We start from the raw sequence: 16,705 nt of genomic DNA on the forward strand, positions 1-16,705 counted from the left end.
CCAGCGTGGGCTCCTCGGTCTCCGTGGGTCCAAGGGTCCTGCCAGGAGCCTGCTCCAGCGCAGGCTCTCCACAGGGTCACAGCCTCCTTCAGGCATCCACCTGCTGCGGCATGGTGTCCTCCACAGGCTGCAGGTGGAGAGCGGCTCCACCATGGGCCTCCATGGGCTGCAGGGGGACAGCCCGCCTCACCATGGTCTTCACCACGGGCTGCGGGGCAATCTCTGCTCCGGTGCCTGCAGCACCTCCTCCCCCTCCTTCTTCACTGACCTTGGTGTCTGCAGAGCTGTTCCTCTCACATATTCTCACTCCTCTCTCCGGCTCCTGTTGCCCAGCAGCCTTTTCCCCTTCTTACATACGTTATCACAGAGGCGCTACCACCCTCGCTGATGGGCTCGGCCTTGGCCAGCGGCGGGTCCGTCTTGGAGCTGGCTGGCGTTGGCTCTATGGGACATGGGAGAAGCTTCCAGCAGCTTCTCACAGAAGCCACCCCTGTAGACCCCGCCGCTACCAAAACCCGGCCACGCAAGCCCAATACAGAATTCATTCTTCCTGACCGTACCTTCTTCTGTGCCTCATTTAGGCACAGCTATACAGCTGCAAAGAGCCCCTCTTTGGATAGCTCTTGGCGGTGTTCACACTTTCTTCCAAAGGCTCTCGTCTGCCCTCCTGAATTTTCCTTCCCCTGTGTGCCCCAGTCAGTCGTAGGGCTTACGGAACTGTGGGAGCCTTTTCACATCCTTTCTCTATTCACAGCTCTCGCCAGCACTCCCCACCTTCAGCCCAGCCAGCAGTTTCCTTCTGTGCTTAGGTGAAGTCCTTCCCGTAGAAATCACTTTATTCCCGGGCCAAAGCCCCAGTGGTCAGGCATGCGGTATTCTCCTTTGCCGTTAGTCTTCGGGCCATCTGCTGATAGTGGAGTTACAAAGAAATTGATAGGCCCCTAGAGAGACTAGAAGCTTTCCGGTCACTTTGTCTTCGTACCTCTCCCCCAGCTTGGGTGTAACCACCGCCGAGCCAGCCTTGTTCCATTTGTGCCCACGGAGTCAGTAGCACCTGGAGCGTTCATCTCCACGTCACTGATGTCACTCCGTATTGTACATGTGACCCCATGTCCTGGGGATAGCAGCTCGCCCCGCCATTTTCCAGGACCAAAACTTCATTTCCCCCCCTAGGTATTTTTCGTTCAGAGGCAGCCTAGGACCTGCATGAGAACAGAAGTGTTCATTAGGGACACAAGTGTACGCAGTTCTTTCTGCTTTAGCTGTGGCAGTGGGCGTCCTGGAAGCACGCAAAAGCAATGATGAACCCCAACAATGCAAGCAGTTAACACCTAAGAGTGCACTAACGGGAAGCTGCAAGTTTCCCACCCAAAGAAAGAGGTACAGTAAGAAAAACATTGGGCACAAGGGTTTTGGTTAAAAAGAGTCAAAGAATAAGGCTTGTCTTTGTGGTATCAAAGCTTTGTTTCTAAGACCACAGGTCCCACAGCAAGAAGTTGGGTATTAAGCCCCGCCAAATGGGTTTGTTCCATGTTACGTTAAGGAAACACCGGAATGGGAGACTCTTTGCAACGGTCCGATTTTCCGTACTTCACTCTGAAGCAATGGAGACAAAGGAAGATGTTCAAGCTGCACAGGCCACACAGCGCCATCATGCTGATGTCACCAGCTGGAGGAGCGGTTGGCAACCGTGGAAAGGTAACATTCTATACCGGCTAGCAACTGCCTCCGTCGGTTCAGCAAGCCTGGAGAAGGTACCACCTCCTTCGTTCAAGCGTATTTTGCTGTCTGTGGGAGTTTTGTTTCAAAAAAGCAGCAGAGCTAAGGTTCTGAAGGTCCAGTTTTTGAAAGAAAACTCCCGCTTTCAGGATAAGATTACAATTTGCCTGAACGTTGATAGCTTTAACGTTTTCATGTATGTTCTGCCAGCGTTAAGAGAGTGGAGCAGAAGCACAGGAGGTGAAAATGGCCGCAGCTGGGAGTGACAGCTATTTCCATTTTTATTCCCCCTACGCACAGGTAAATGCTGTAGATTGCAGAGTGGTTTGTGTCCTTCATTTTCCTGATATATCCGTGTTGAAAGGGAGGTTTATTATGTAAAGGTAGAAGTTGATACATCACTCTGTCTGGGTCATGGCTGCATCTGTAGATCAAATATCTGGTTTTTGGAAGTGGTGAGAAGAGCTAATGATCACCGAAACTATGGACAATTTCTCCTGTGAACTGGGCTCAGGCACTCAAGGAACACATAAGCTAAAAATCGTGCATAAAGATCACTCATCGCTTTCTTACTGAATCAACGTTACATTGATTCTGAATAAACAGACCCTGTTTATCATTTGTGCTCATTGTAACTGAGAATCAGTTATGTAAAACAAAGTCCTTCACAACGGGTTTGCCCTTCAAAGAAATACCTGTATTCCACCTGGTGAAAATCCAGGGGCGGGTGTAGGGCTCCTCGTTATGGCATGCATTCCAGCGTCGGGGATTTAGGCGTTAACGCCCGGGAGGTGGGCTTCGGCTCCGGACCCCAGCGTGTCTCGGCAGATGGTCCAGTGGTACTGGCTACAGTCCAAGAGCGGTGTGTTTTGGAGATGCTGCTCCTAGCCCCAGCTGTTAATGTCTGGAACCGGGTGAAACCCACCTTCAAATATTCCAATATTTTCACGTGTGACTTTGTCTTCCTTTAAAAAATTACACAGAAACACGTTAAAAAGTAACCGGCAACCTGGCATTTACAGCTCTCCGCTGGGATGTAGGTCATAGCCAGGCTATGAGTTCCCGAGTTCCTATTTGTCGCCGTAATACTGTTATCCGTGGACTACTGTATCATCTCCCCCGTTAACTGAAACCAAAAAGTTTTAAAAGAGGAGATTCACATTTAAAGCAGCCACTAGGGTACGGGAATCTGGTGCGACTTGCCCACAAAGTCATTCTGCGCATGAGGGTTCCAGGTGCAGATTCTGTCACTGTGAAAACCTCTTGGCTGTGATACTGTGGGCTCATTATGGAGACGGGGGAGATGTTCACATCTGTTTTGCAGACTGAGAGATGTGGAAGTAAAGGGAGAACGGAGCCAGTCCCTTCAGGCACATTTTGTAGTCTGAAAACCGAAGGGACTTGCTTCTGCCGAGTTGATGTTTCCAATGGGAACTGGAACAAAAGATTTTTTCCTTGTTTTGAAATCCAAGTCTGGCAGGCCTGTACAAGGATTACAAGTTCCCAGATTTTTAGTTTTTCACTTTTTGTTGGGAATCTTTCTGGGTTTTCTTTCTTACTCCTTGTTTTCACATAGACCCATGTCCTTTGATAGTAAGAGAGTACTAGTGTAAGATTTGCTCTTGTACAGCAGGTTTCATTTGAGATTGACCCGGTCATCCCATTGGGCAGGAAAGGGAACTCAGCCACGTGTCACTCAAGTGACTAATAGATTTTCTTTCCTCCCAGCACCTCATGAAAAGCCTGCAGTACAGTCAGTCCACTGCTTTACTCCTGTTCTTATCTAGGAACAGTCTTACGTCATAAAAGCTCCATTGACCTCACTCGAGGCAACTTTAGAGTTACCTGGAGCTTAAGATGATAACTTTAAACGTTCTAAAATATCAGAAGGTGGTTCCACAAAATCTTCACAGCAGGGCACCACGTATTAATCCAGTTGGTCCTTTTTCTGGTTCTTTTTACAATATCTGAAAACCGTTTTCTCCTGCAGCAAAAGTACAGCAACATCCGCTGTTACTGGGAAACACAACCCATAGGCTGCATGAGGATCAGCTGCGCATTCCATCACAGCAAACCTCGTAATATAAATGGACTTTTTTTGCCACCTAGCAACAGTGAGTAAAAATATTTTCTCAACAATTTGTTCCTTAGCGTAAGTAAATACACAAAAACGTCCTTCCAGTGCTGACTTCCAGCGCTTCCGTAATACATATTAAGGTCGAGAACTGTACCGTGGCAAATCAATCAGGTACGATCTGCTCTCCCAGCAAGTTCAAGGCACAGAAAGGAATTGCACTGGCATTTGAATAGGGGGGCCATATGGGGTTCTTGAGCTGTCACGTTATGGATCTTCCTTCCGCTAGTAGCAGTATCTGTTGATAGAGCACAACATGTTACGTGGATTCAAATTCAAAGTCCGCGTGCTCCACAGTAACATTGCAAATACCAAAACTGCATTTATTCATCTTAATACTTCAAAATCTTGTTAAACTAATTTAAGTTTGATTGGGCTTACACTCCGCAGAGCTAATAATATCCTATTAGGGACACTGAAAAAGGCTCTGTCAAGCTAAAGTGTTGCACCTTCCTTTCTCTTGCATGAGATACAACAAATCCGATCTGCAGGGGTGGTACTGGAATGGGTTTAAGATGATACGCATGCTGCCCATAGGCAAGCAAGAGATGCACACAACTAACAACAACTGGAATAAAAGAAAATGCCCGTGCTTCATCTTCTCGCTTTAAAACTGGAAAACATATCCAGCTTCAATACTTCTAATACAATGCACAGAATCCGGGTTGTATCTATAGCTGCCAATTGGTTGGCTTGAACAACACAAATGGACCCACCACTTTTCACCGTGTTTATTTTCAGTCCCTTGCATTTCCTGGCTCTCAGAAAATGGTATCCCAGTGCTGAAATAGTTTTGCTGCAAACATTATGGGTAGATAGAAATTCCTGAGGAAAAGACTGTCTTTTCCGATTTTCTTCTAATTAGGTGTAAATTATTTTCATGGACTTCAGATTCTTTCTCAAAATCTCCATTTTGTACTTAGTAAGGAGAGTTGTGATTCAGAACATTGATAGGGAAAAAAAAAGCCTACAAGCTAAAAATGGCTGATCCCGTGCTTAGCACTGCTGAATTCTTCAAAAGTGATGCCATGGGGAGTGATAGAGGCCTGCCTATTATTCTGCGTGTTTAAAGTATTTTCACAGGTGGGGTCCAAAAGTCATTTACTCCCTTCAGCCCAGGTACTACTAATCACATGCTTCCCTATGCTGTCACTAGCTACCTGTTTTTTCATGCTTTCTGTAGTTGGAAGATGCTCTTTTGCCACCCTCCGCAGAAGATTTTGCCTAAAAGGCACATTCTGTCTATTTAATGAGTCCTTCAATATGATAAGCGTTTCAAAACTACACCTGCTGGTCTGAACTTGGATTCGATATTCTAGTTCCCTCCGAACAAAATCAAGATCATGTTCTTTTCTGCAGATGCCCCATTACAACAGGGTGCCCAAGAAGGGATTCTGCATCCAGCCCATCGTCAAGAATCAGTCAGAAATCAAGAGAATATTTTAAGGCCAATTCACCCTCCACTGATTATAAACCTCAACGACGAAGAGGATGAAGAGGACGATACGGAGGAGGATGAAGAGACTCGTAAAGAGTTTTTTTCTTTCTTTTACAAGGCAGTAGCATGCGTTTTGATTTCAAAATTTCTCAAAATTCAGGGGCGAAATTACGAGTTTAGGAGGCACCTCTCTTCTGGAAACAAGCTTTTGAACAGGGGCTGTACACACTGGTCACTGAAGGCGAAGTCACAGGATTGTTTCGAAACGATAGTGGTGTGACTTCAGCTTAAGTCATTTGTTCAACTGATTTCCAAAACTCTGTAGGCAGTCTCGTTTTATTACAGAAAGTTATCCTTAAATCTAGCAAAGAGAATCCATACAACACTCTGCACTAGTTTAACTGCGTGTGTACACGTATAAATACTTTTTTTTTTTTTTTTTAAATGTAGTTAAACTAGTGAATGTATGTCACTTGGAGATGAGAGATTCCTAGGGAAGGAAGCAATTGCACGTTCCCGGAGAGTGAAAGTGAGAGAACGACCTACTCCCATGCGTGCACTCCGCAAATTACTCTGCTAGTTCTCAGGCAGCCCCAAGCTGCTTTTCACTTTCCCCCTGCCCTTCAGGTTGGCTGGCAGGGCTGCCTGTTAGCGCTTCCCAACTCGGTTTCAGTCTGAGGAGGCCACGTTAATGTAAAAAATAGAAACAGCAGGGCTTTGCTAATCTTAGTTAGCCTTAACTGAGGCAGATGAGGAGCACTCACTTCACCAGCTCTGCCGGCAGACGTTGCAGGACAGTAACTCTGGGCAGGGGTTTTGTGACAACCACTCCCTGGTCACATGTTTAATCGGAAGATTTCCTTTTGAGTGTAAAGGAAGGATTATTTTGAAAATGAGTACTGAAGAGGTTTTTGAATCGTTTTAAATCAACAAACCTTAGCTTCTTAATATGCGTTGTAACTGCAATTCTGTTGCACTTGGAAATACCTGATGTTAAGGAATCATTTTTCTGTCCAGAAGCAGAGGTCGCAGTCAGCAAAAAAACCCAAGTCGTGACCAAAATGAAATTCATTATGGTATTTGATTATTAAGCATTGTTGAAGGTCTTTGTACAACTATCTAGTAATCTTTTAAAAATATTTCCTACAGATGTTTCCAATTGGGTGCCTAAGACTGCTGCAGATATTGAAGAGGAAAGAGCAATAAAGGAAATATGCTACAAATCTGGTAAATATGACATTAGTCACTCTTTCCTAAACGGCAATGCTGCCAATATAGTAAACTCAATATAGTAAACTGTTGTTTTTGTTTTTTTTTTTCCCTCTTGGGGTATGTTTAGGAGAGTATTACAGGATTCAGTACCCTCACGAACACCAATCAACCAAAACTGTGTCTTCACCTCGGGAAAATGAGCCATTACCCTTGGAAGCTACCGAGCGAGACTTGCAGAAAGGCAAGTACTTTTCATCTTCTCGGACAATGTTTGCCACTTTTTAAATTACTGCTATAGGGAGAAACTATTACATAGTTTGCCCCTCCTCCCTGCTTTTTTAATTTAGTGACAATAAAGGATAGCATATTACAAATACTTCCTTAATTTTTCCCCGTAGATATATATATGTGCCACACACGTGGTGGCTACCTGTCTCGGTTGTAGATGGAAAAGGTAGAAAAGGGCTATTAACCCTATGTGTACTTTCCTGAGGTACACAACACAGGGCTTTCATGTAATTTTTCTTCACGCTAAGGATTTATGTAGTCTAATCTTAACCATCCTAAGGTTAGGAATGTAGTTGGAATTTCTCATCTACGCTCTCTGCTGTAAATGGAGAGAGACAAGCAGTCTTATGGGGCTGTTTATTGCATCAGAAGACAGTGCCAAAGAAAGGTGAGATGAGTCACCTTCCCAGAGGTGCTCTTCACTCTCTGCTGGCTGCCTTGGGTGTCTAGGTGACAAAATGTAGTAATACATCAAACTTTTACATAACTAAATGTAGGTTACATAAATACCCCCTTTAAGTGTCTTATAAAAGACAAGAACAAGAGAGTTCTATTTTGGTTTGAATGTTGGGCTTTATCCAACATAATTAAAGTCAAAGGAATAGAAATTAACCAATATTTACCTCCCTTATGTTTCTCCTGCATTCTTGACCAAGTGGCATGCCTGAAAAAAATCTGTACTAGTTGTTTTACTGAGTAAGTAATAATATAATTCCATTTTAGGAGAGAGAGAGATGTTCTGAAAATAAGACACCGGGTCATTCAAAAATTGCTGTGCAGAAATATGACCTGCTACTTTTAATTAAAAAAAAAAATTGCCTGTTTTCACAGTAGGTTAAATTTCAGGGATAAAATCTTAATAATACTGTTTTATGTAAAACAGATTTGAGTAGGATTATGGGCTAATAAAACATGGGAACGGAAGAGTTGGCTCCATGTCATGCTCTTTTGACTGACCGCTTTTGCCAGCCTAAATTGTTCAACAGAATTGGGCAAAGTTATTTTCTTCTCATTTCTACATTTACAATGTTTGTTATTAAAATAGTTTCGATAAGGTATTTCTGGCAAGTATTTAGATACATTTAGATGAGGGAATCAGTAACAAAGATATTAACATAGCTTTTAATATATGTCTTTATTTATCATTAGATTACGTTCAGAAAAAAGGATAGTGATGTTTCCCCAAGGCATTTCTGCAATTGAGTTCCCCAAGGCTTTAGGTACCAGGATGACATGCATCTTGAAAATACCATAAGTTTGATCAGATAGGATTCATAAATATCATTCATGAAAAGGAGAAGCTAAAGAATGAGCAGGTAATTTCTAGCTGGTTCTTCACTTTGGAGCCACAGTCATCTTCAACCTGTGTATTATGGTATTTTCTCAGAGAGCGTCAGAGTTATACATCAGGTACTCGAGTTGCTTGAGTTACACTAGACAGGATCCAAATAACAAACAAAAGAGAAAGAAGAATATAAAATGAGAGGTTAAAGGAAATTCCACTAAACTAATCACTAGCTCCTAGAGATGGGAGGAAGAGAATGACCGTGCCACTCCCTGTGCTTACACACAAGCAGCTAAAACATTCTTTCTGTTGCCTTTCCAGGTGATGGTAATACAATTCCTACAAAATTTAATAATACAAAAAGAGAAGGAGCGAGTTCAGGAAGGAGAGCACCAATAGAGAGTATCCCCAGAACAGATCGTACATCCTTTGAAAATGCAGGTAACATACTTTAGTATTGGCCACTCATTGCTGAACATCATGTGGTAAATAAAATGACTGAATATATTTTGATGGCGCTATCCACAAAGAACGTTTTTTTAATATCGTCTTCCAGCCTCCAGGCTCCTGCAGTATGACAAATTTTGAGTAACAGCACAACATTTTTGTTCAAGTTTCTTTTTTCACTTTTAGGAATTCACGCTTCAGAGCCCAAAGTAAAACCAAGTTACCAACAGAGGGGTCAAAGTAAGGATGATGAAGCTGCTCCTTCTATGCCTTATGTGAGAGAAACTGGAAGAAAGACTTATTTCAATTCTTCAGAACCTCGAAGATCAGCATATGTAGTCTACCGTACCGTCACCCAAGAACCAAAGTTCAATGGCTCGACAGGTGGGTTCCTGCTTACACAGGATTCTTAAAATGCCTCCAATTTACCTGTCTGTGTTGTGCTGCTTTCGATTTTGTCCCTGCAGGTGAATATTAAGTTGGTTATGCCTAAATATGGGCAAGAGTAAATTTGGTCCAGCACAATTTTCACAAGTAGATTGCAGAACTTCATCAAGAAGTTTAGTAGTAAAGCATTTAAGTAATCAGCAGTTAAGAAAGCGATTTCATCTTGCCAGTTTCAGTCATCTCTCTTAAACTGGATTCAATCTCCAGCCTGAGGTGCCTCCCTGTCTTAATTTCCAATAAAAGGAACCTCCTTCAGGCAGAGTAACCCCTACTTTCAGAGGAATAAAACTAAGTGAAATGAATCCCAACATCACTGCTTCGTCTCGGGCACGAACAGTTGTGGGTTTTTTTGTTCTGAAGAACACATCTTATCAAATTGCCAGGCCAAAAAAGGATAGATTGCTTAAAAAAAAAAAAAAAATAGGTGATCAGCATTTTTGTCATCAGAACGACCGTGACATTTTCGCTACCTTTCTTTTCAGCAGTACCTGAGCCATATGGCGGGAAATGCTCCAAACAAAAGAATCGGCTTGACACAAATAGGAGATTTTGGACCCAAACGGAAAACTATGGTAATAGTTCACACATTGTGTATAAACTGAAAATTTTAGGATTATTGTGCAACTAATAATTTGAATTTGCGGAATTAAGCTGGAATGAACAGAAAACCAGACTATTAATAATAATGACTTTGAACCAAAATTTACAGAAGGTGGTTAGTCATTAGGCAGCATACTCTGCTGCTTTCACAAGCAGAGGCAAAAAAGGAGACTGGAGTATGGATTTGTTTAATCTAAAAGCAACTGATGCCTGTGGGAAGATTTTCAACACAGGAACATTCACTTGGTTCAAGTCAAGGATGGCCGTGGCAGAATCGCCTCATTTGGAAGATCCTGGGAGCCCGACGGACACTCCACAAGATTACAAATGGTCTTTGAAGTACTAGAGAGAAAGTCTGTATTTAACACTAGCTTGTATTTCAGATGATGAGGTATGATTCACCTGCTGCATTCCTTGATACTTCCGCTAATGTAATATTGAATTCCCACGTCAGGCTCAGAGAGTCTCTCCTGAAATTGTAGCTGAAATTAAGAGACAATGTATATGTTTTTCCTATAGACAAATATACTTCAGGATCTTATAGTGCACCAACTTGGAGGAAAAGAAATCCACGTGCAAAGACGTTCTCCAGGTTTAAAACAACCATTCAGGTAACTGTCTGACAGAAATTTTTACAACTCAGTCTTTTTAGGAAGAGTGACATGTCTCTGCCCACCTAGAAAACGTAAACGTGCCCTTAAAACTTCCCCAACCAAAACCCGCAAGATTCTAAGCAACGCTGAGCAGTGTGAAAGGGCAGTTAATAGTTCCATTCGTTTGCAGACGTGTCATTTTGCCTACCTAACCCATGATTCCCCATTTTTCACAGTATTACTGATACGAAAGCAAAACATGTACCCGCCTGTAAAGCGAGGAGCTGCAAGAAGGGGGTTTTGGCTTGTAGCACTGGCCAAAGCACAGCAGGGACGATGTGAGTGTGATCTCTGCGTCTCTCTGTTGGATTGCTCGTGAAGCATCTGCCATAGCTGAACGATGATCAGCCCAGGTCCCAGTCCAGAAAAGGACCCAGGCTACAAAACATTCACAAGATACCCTAAGGACCACTAAGACATTTTACAGCTGTCTTGAAAGCAGAGATGAGAACCTCTGTCTTGTGTCTCGTCTTGAAAGCTTACTTCTTAAAATGTTTCTGAAAGAGCATATAGTTTCACTCTACTAAATTATGCACACAACCGTCTGTGTATCTATTTTGGCAGCAGAGCCAGGAAGGCACGGAAGCGAACAGAAAAGGAGAACGATATGTAGACAGGAGAAAGAGATGAAGCCAGCGCGTCAATTGACAAGAAAATTTCCTTATTTCAGTTTAGCTTTATCAAGTGGAGATCAGAAGATGATCAAATTGCATATTCCAAAACTAAGACGTAGGAAGTACGCTGTAGCATTTTGAAACTGGTAAAAATGGGCATTTGTGTTTAAAAATAGTGTTTGTATATTTGTAAGTGTACAAGAAATGTGCCTAATACAAATAAAGAGGTATTCTATTTTAACACATATGTGTATATATATATTTTAATAAGTGTACCTAATACAAATAAAGAGGTATTCTATTTTATCTACATTATTTCCCTTGCTTGTAACAGGACCGTACTTAGTTAAAATAAATTCCACTGAGCTTTGACTACATTGAATTGACAAACATAAAAGCATGCCTTCGTTGAACTCATCTTTCAACTTTAAAGATACCTGCAGAAAACTCCGCACCGCAAATCAAGAAAACATCTTCCTCTCCCCGACTCCATAACCGGCAGCGCCCTGCGCATGGAGGAGAGAGCGATCCACAGCACAGCTAGCCTGAGCAGGCACCGGCTGTGCTGGGCTGTGCCCTGCTGCGGCTGAGGGAAGGGGGGTTGTTTGGAACGGGGTTGCTGCCTGGAGAGAAGGAGGCTGAGGGGAGACCTTACCCCTCTCCACAACTACCTGCAAGGAGGTTGTAGCCCGGTGGGGGTCGGTCTCTTCTCCCAGGTAACACGTGACAGGACGAGAGGAAACGGCCTCAAGCTGCGCCAGGGGAGGTTTACATTGCATATGGGGAAAAACTTCCTCCCCAAAAGTGTTGTCGAGCCCTGGCACGGGCTGCCCAGGGAAGTGGTGGAGTCCCCGTCCCTGCAGGTATTTAAAGGACGTGTACGAGTGGCGCTTTGGGACATGGCTTAGTGGTGGACTTGGCAGTGCTAGGTTGACGGTTGGACTTGATGATCTCAAGGGTCCTATCCAACCTAAATGATTCTACGATTCGATGACTAAGCAATATATACGCGGCTCAATGAGATCTTATGAGTTCCTGTGAGGTGTTAACTACTCTTGACTGGAATCAGAGGACCGTAAGTGATCAGTGCTTTGTGCGATCAAATCCTTGTTTAAGATTTCCCTTTCACAGCTTCAAAGGCACTAAGATCCACGAAAAGAAGGAAAAATACATGCGTGTGTTCCAGATCACAGATGCAGCCCCTATTCTATTACTTAATCCCCTCCTGCCTGGTTCTCTCTGTCACCAGGGCCCCAAAGAGGCGGCAAGGGAAACGGAGGAGATTCAACATTTCGTGCGCTGAGGCCCTGAAGATTGCACTTCTGTCTTTTCACAGACTCGCTGCACGACAGATCCCCCCCACAAAACTAACAGTACTTGAAAATAAGCCCCGAGATACAAGAATCGTTTCAACCTTTTTTCAGCTTGCTTGTTGGGTTTTCGATCCAGCCTGGCCCACCTCTACGCTTGCCCTGGGGTCTCCGGAGGGGTAAAACCAGCAGTTTACTGAGGTAACCACACCCTGCAGAGTACCGAAATCAACTGCATAAAAGGCAGGACAAGAATTCTCATTTGCCACTAGAGAAATTTTAGATCCAAAGACACTATTTAAAGTCATAAATGAATTACGGTATATGAATCTAAAAACCTATTTGGAGAATCCTGCCTGCTTTAATACAGAGTTTCCTTACAGTTTCAGGTAAAGGCAAGAACCCCAGTGATGCCATGAACCACAGCCTTCTCATTTCCTCCCAGCCTCCCTACTGCTTTTAATCCTCCCCAAGGAAACCAGACACCCTTTCCCATATGAATTCTAGTACGCAGGGAAGATTTCCTAAGACGAGATTTTCGCAACAGCTGTAATCCAAGAAACGATACCATAAAAGTGAAAAGCAGGTAAAACAAGGCTTCTAGTCAGCATGAGAAATCTGCATGTGGGTCTTCCTCATTACCTTTATAGGTAGTCACGCCAACAGCAGGCTCCGTCCACCTTTTCAGCAGGAATTGCACTGTATGCCTATCTGCCACCTCCAGGAAAGCAGGGCTCCATCACGCCTGACTTGGGAAGACAAACGCCATCACTCCAGACGCCCCCCTTTCTCCTTCTGTCCCCAGCTTTTTATTGCTGAGCACGACGTCGCATGGTGCGGAACGTCCCTTCGGTCAGCTGGGGTCAGCTGTCCCGCCCGTGTCCCCTCCCAGCTTCTTGGGCACCCCCAGCCTACTCGCTGGTGGGGTGGGGTGAGAAGCAGCAAAGGCCTTGACGCTGTGTGAGCGCTGCTCAGCAGTAACAAAAGCATCCCTGTGTTAGCAACACCGTTTTCAGCACAAATCCAAAGCACAGCCCCATACCAGCCACTATGGAGACGATTAACTCTATCCCAGCCAAAACCAGCACGGGGAGGTACCCTGACACGACCACTATCAAGATGGTGTTGGCACTCAGAGCCCAACAATTAAGTTGCTGATGGTTTGGCAATCGTTCCCGCTCTTCCCTCCAGAAGTCAACCACCAACGGGAGAAAGTCACCCAGACGGATTCCTGTTCTCTGGGCAGCCAACAGACAGCAGCAGGTGCTGCTACTAAAACTGGGAAACGCGAGTTGGAGGAGGTCTACAGCTGGACAGGTGAATGCCACCCCAATCTGTCCCGACATCTCGGGGAGAACAAACTTTGATTGGGCTCCATTACTTTCACCTTGGCAAGTATTCCACACCTATATCCAGCCTCAAATGAATTCTTCTGTCATAAGCCTGATACGCCTTCGATCACAAAAAAACCAAAACCAAACCAAAACCAAAAACCCAGAGAGAGGGAGACAAGCTTAGTTTTCCCCACAGGGCTCACAGGCGGGGGCGGCAGGATGGTTTTACACAAGCTCCCAGCACGATCCTGTTGGAGCGGCCTCATTCCTCGCCGCCACTGTTGCCCACACTTAGCAAAAGCAAACACACGGCCAGGGTGAGCACCTGGATGCACCTGGCAGGAAAAGCGTGGGACAGAGCCAAAACGGCACCCGAACGACCTTTCTGGCCCGCATTTCAGGGGGGAGCCCTAGGGACACCTCTGCTGCGCTCAAGAGCTGCACCGAAACCTCCCGGCTGTGCCCCTCCCCGCGGCCCAGCGACCCCCCCGGGGACGGGGACCGGCCACGGCCACGGCCACGGCCACAGCCACGGCCCCTCTGCGGGGACTCTGCGGCCCCGCCTGCCCCCCGCCCGGCCCCGTGCCGCCCCGGCCACCTGGCGCTGCCGCTTGGCCGACGGCTCCTCCTTCACCTCGGTCACGAACAGAGCACGGAACCTGCCGCTGCGCCGCGCCACGGCGCCTCATGGCCCCGGCCGCCCGCCAGCAGCCCCGCGACGCACCCGTGCGCCGGGGACGGGGGGCCGGGGCGCGGTCGCCTCTCGCCAGCCGCCCTCAGCCAGGCGGCGGCTCCGCCGCCCTCCGCCGCCCGGCCCGGCCGCGGGCCTGGGGCAGCTCCGCTTCCCACAGCGGCGGCTCCCGGCCTGGCGGGGCCGGGCCGGGCCGCGCCGCCCCAGCTGTGCTCGGCGCCGGGCTGAGGCGGCCGCGAGGCGGCCCGGTCGCGCGCCCTGGCGGCGGCCGCCAGCCGTTGGCGCTGCCGTTCCCCCGGCCCGGCGGCCTTTCCTCAGGCTGCCGGTTCTGCGCTCCAGGGGGCCACACGCCCGGGCCTGGGGGCCCTGTCCCCAGCGGGTGGGGGCCTCTCTGGGTCTCCTTTTGCCTCCGTCAGGGCAGCGGCCTCCTTTTCTCACCCACGCTCTCCGCCTCGCTGCGCGGCCTCGGCGGCGGTGGTGGGCTGGCCGCGGCTGGACGCCAGGTGCCCACCAAAGCCGCTGTCACTGCCCTCCTCAGCTGGGCAGGGGAGAGGAAACACCGCGAAAGGCCCCTGGGGCCAGAGAAGGACGGGGACAGATCGCTCGCCCCTGACCGCCACGGGCAAAACACACTCGGCTCGGGAAGTTCACTGGCTTTATTACCAATCAGATCCCAGCAGGGTAATGGGAAATAAAACCTACATCTTAAAACACCTTCCCGCCACCCCTCCCTTCTTCCCGGGCTCAAGTTCACTCCTGATTCTCCTCCACCTCCTCCCCTTGGAGCAGCGCAGGGGGACGGGGAATGGGGCTGGCGGTCAGCTCATCACATGTGGTCGCTGCCGCTCCTTCCTCCTCAGGGGGAGGACTCCTCACCCTCTTCCCCTGCTCCAGCGTGGGCTCCTCGGTCTCCGTGGGTCCAAGGGTCCTGCCAGGAGCCTGCTCCAGCGCAGGCTCTCCACAGGGTCACAGCCTCCTTCAGGCATCCACCTGCTGCGGCATGGTGTCCTCCACAGGCTGCAGGTGGAGAGCGGCTCCACCATGGGCCTCCATGGGCTGCAGGGGGACAGCCCGCCTCACCATGGTCTTCACCACGGGCTGCGGGGCAATCTCTGCTCCGGTGCCTGCAGCACCTCCTCCCCCTCCTTCTTCACTGACCTTGGTGTCTGCAGAGCTGTTCCTCTCACATATTCTCACTCCTCTCTCCGGCTCCTGTTGCCCAGCAGCCTTTTCCCCTTCTTACATACGTTATCACAGAGGCGCTACCACCCTCGCTGATGGGCTCGGCCTTGGCCAGCGGCGGGTCCGTCTTGGAGCTGGCTGGCGTTGGCTCTATGGGACATGGGAGAAGCTTCCAGCAGCTTCTCACAGAAGCCACCCCTGTAGACCCCGCCGCTACCAAAACCCGGCCACGCAAGCCCAATACAGAATTCATTCTTCCTGACCGTACCTTCTTCTGTGCCTCATTTAGGCACAGCTATACAGCTGCAAAGAGCCCCTCTTTGGATAGCTCTTGGCGGTGTTCACACTTTCTTCCAAAGGCTCTCGTCTGCCCTCCTGAATTTTCCTTCCCCTGTGTGCCCCAGTCAGTCGTAGGGCTTACGGAACTGTGGGAGCCTTTTCACATCCTTTCTCTATTCACAGCTCTCGCCAGCACTCCCCACCTTCAGCCCAGCCAGCAGTCTCCTTCTGTGCTTAGGTGAAGTCCTTCCCGTAGAAATCACTTTATTCCCGGGCCAAAGCCCCAGTGGTCAGGCATGCGGTATTCTCCTTTGCCGTTAGTCTTCGGGCCATCTGCTGATAGTGGAGTTACAAAGAAATTGATAGGCCCCTAGAGAGACTAGAAGCTTTCCGGTCACTTTGTCTTCGTACCTCTCCCCCAGCTTGGGTGTAACCACCGCCGAGCCAGCCTTGTTCCATTTGTGCCCACGGAGTCAGTAGCACCTGGAGCGTTCATCTCCACGTCACTGATGTCACTCCGTGTTGTACATGTGACCCCATGTCCTGGGGATAGCAGCTCGCCCCGCCATTTTCCAGGACCAAAACTTCATTTCCCCCCCTAGGTATTTTTCGTTCAGAGGCAGCCTAGGACCTGCATGAGAACAGAAGTGTTCATTAGGGACACAAGTGTACGCAGTTCTTTCTGCTTTAGCTGTGGCAGTGGGCGTCCTGGAAGCACGCAAAAGCAATGATGAACCCCAACAATGCAAGCAGTTAACACCTAAGAGTGCACTAACGGGAAGGTGCAAGTTTCCCACCCAAAGAAAGAGGTACAGTAAGAAAAACATTGGGCACAAGGGTTTTGGTTAAAAAGAGTCAAAGAATAAGGCTTGTCTTTGTGGTATCAAAGCTTTGTTTCTAAGACCACAGGTCCCACAGCAAGAAGTTGGGTATTAAGCCCCGCCAAATGGGTTTGTTCCATGTTACGTTAAAGAAACACCAGAATGGGAGACTCTTTGCAACGGTCCGATTTTCCGTACTTCACTCTGAAGCAATGGAGACAAAGGAAGATGTTCAAGCTGCACAGGCCACA

General features: G+C 47.4%; 1 protein-coding gene across 1 annotated transcript; it reads left to right on the forward strand.

Annotated features, from left to right (window-relative positions):
• Positions 1-1,965: 1,965 nt before the first annotated feature.
• LOC309589730 (uncharacterized protein C12orf50 homolog) lies at positions 1,966-13,514 on the forward strand (the record flags this gene model as incomplete). Its single annotated transcript, XM_082310207.1, has 9 exons — positions 1,966-2,019; positions 3,710-3,833; positions 5,213-5,380; positions 6,441-6,518; positions 6,631-6,744; positions 8,398-8,517; positions 8,710-8,907; positions 10,090-10,181; positions 13,284-13,514. The coding sequence occupies 9 exons, from the start codon at positions 1,966-1,968 to the stop codon at positions 13,512-13,514; spliced, it is 1,179 nt and encodes a 392-aa protein (XP_082166333.1).
• Between the last annotated feature and the right edge of the window lie 3,191 nt (positions 13,515-16,705).

This window comes from Platalea leucorodia, assembly GCF_965183815.1.
Source record: "Platalea leucorodia genome assembly, chromosome: 4".
NCBI lineage: Eukaryota > Metazoa > Chordata > Aves > Pelecaniformes > Threskiornithidae > Platalea > Platalea leucorodia.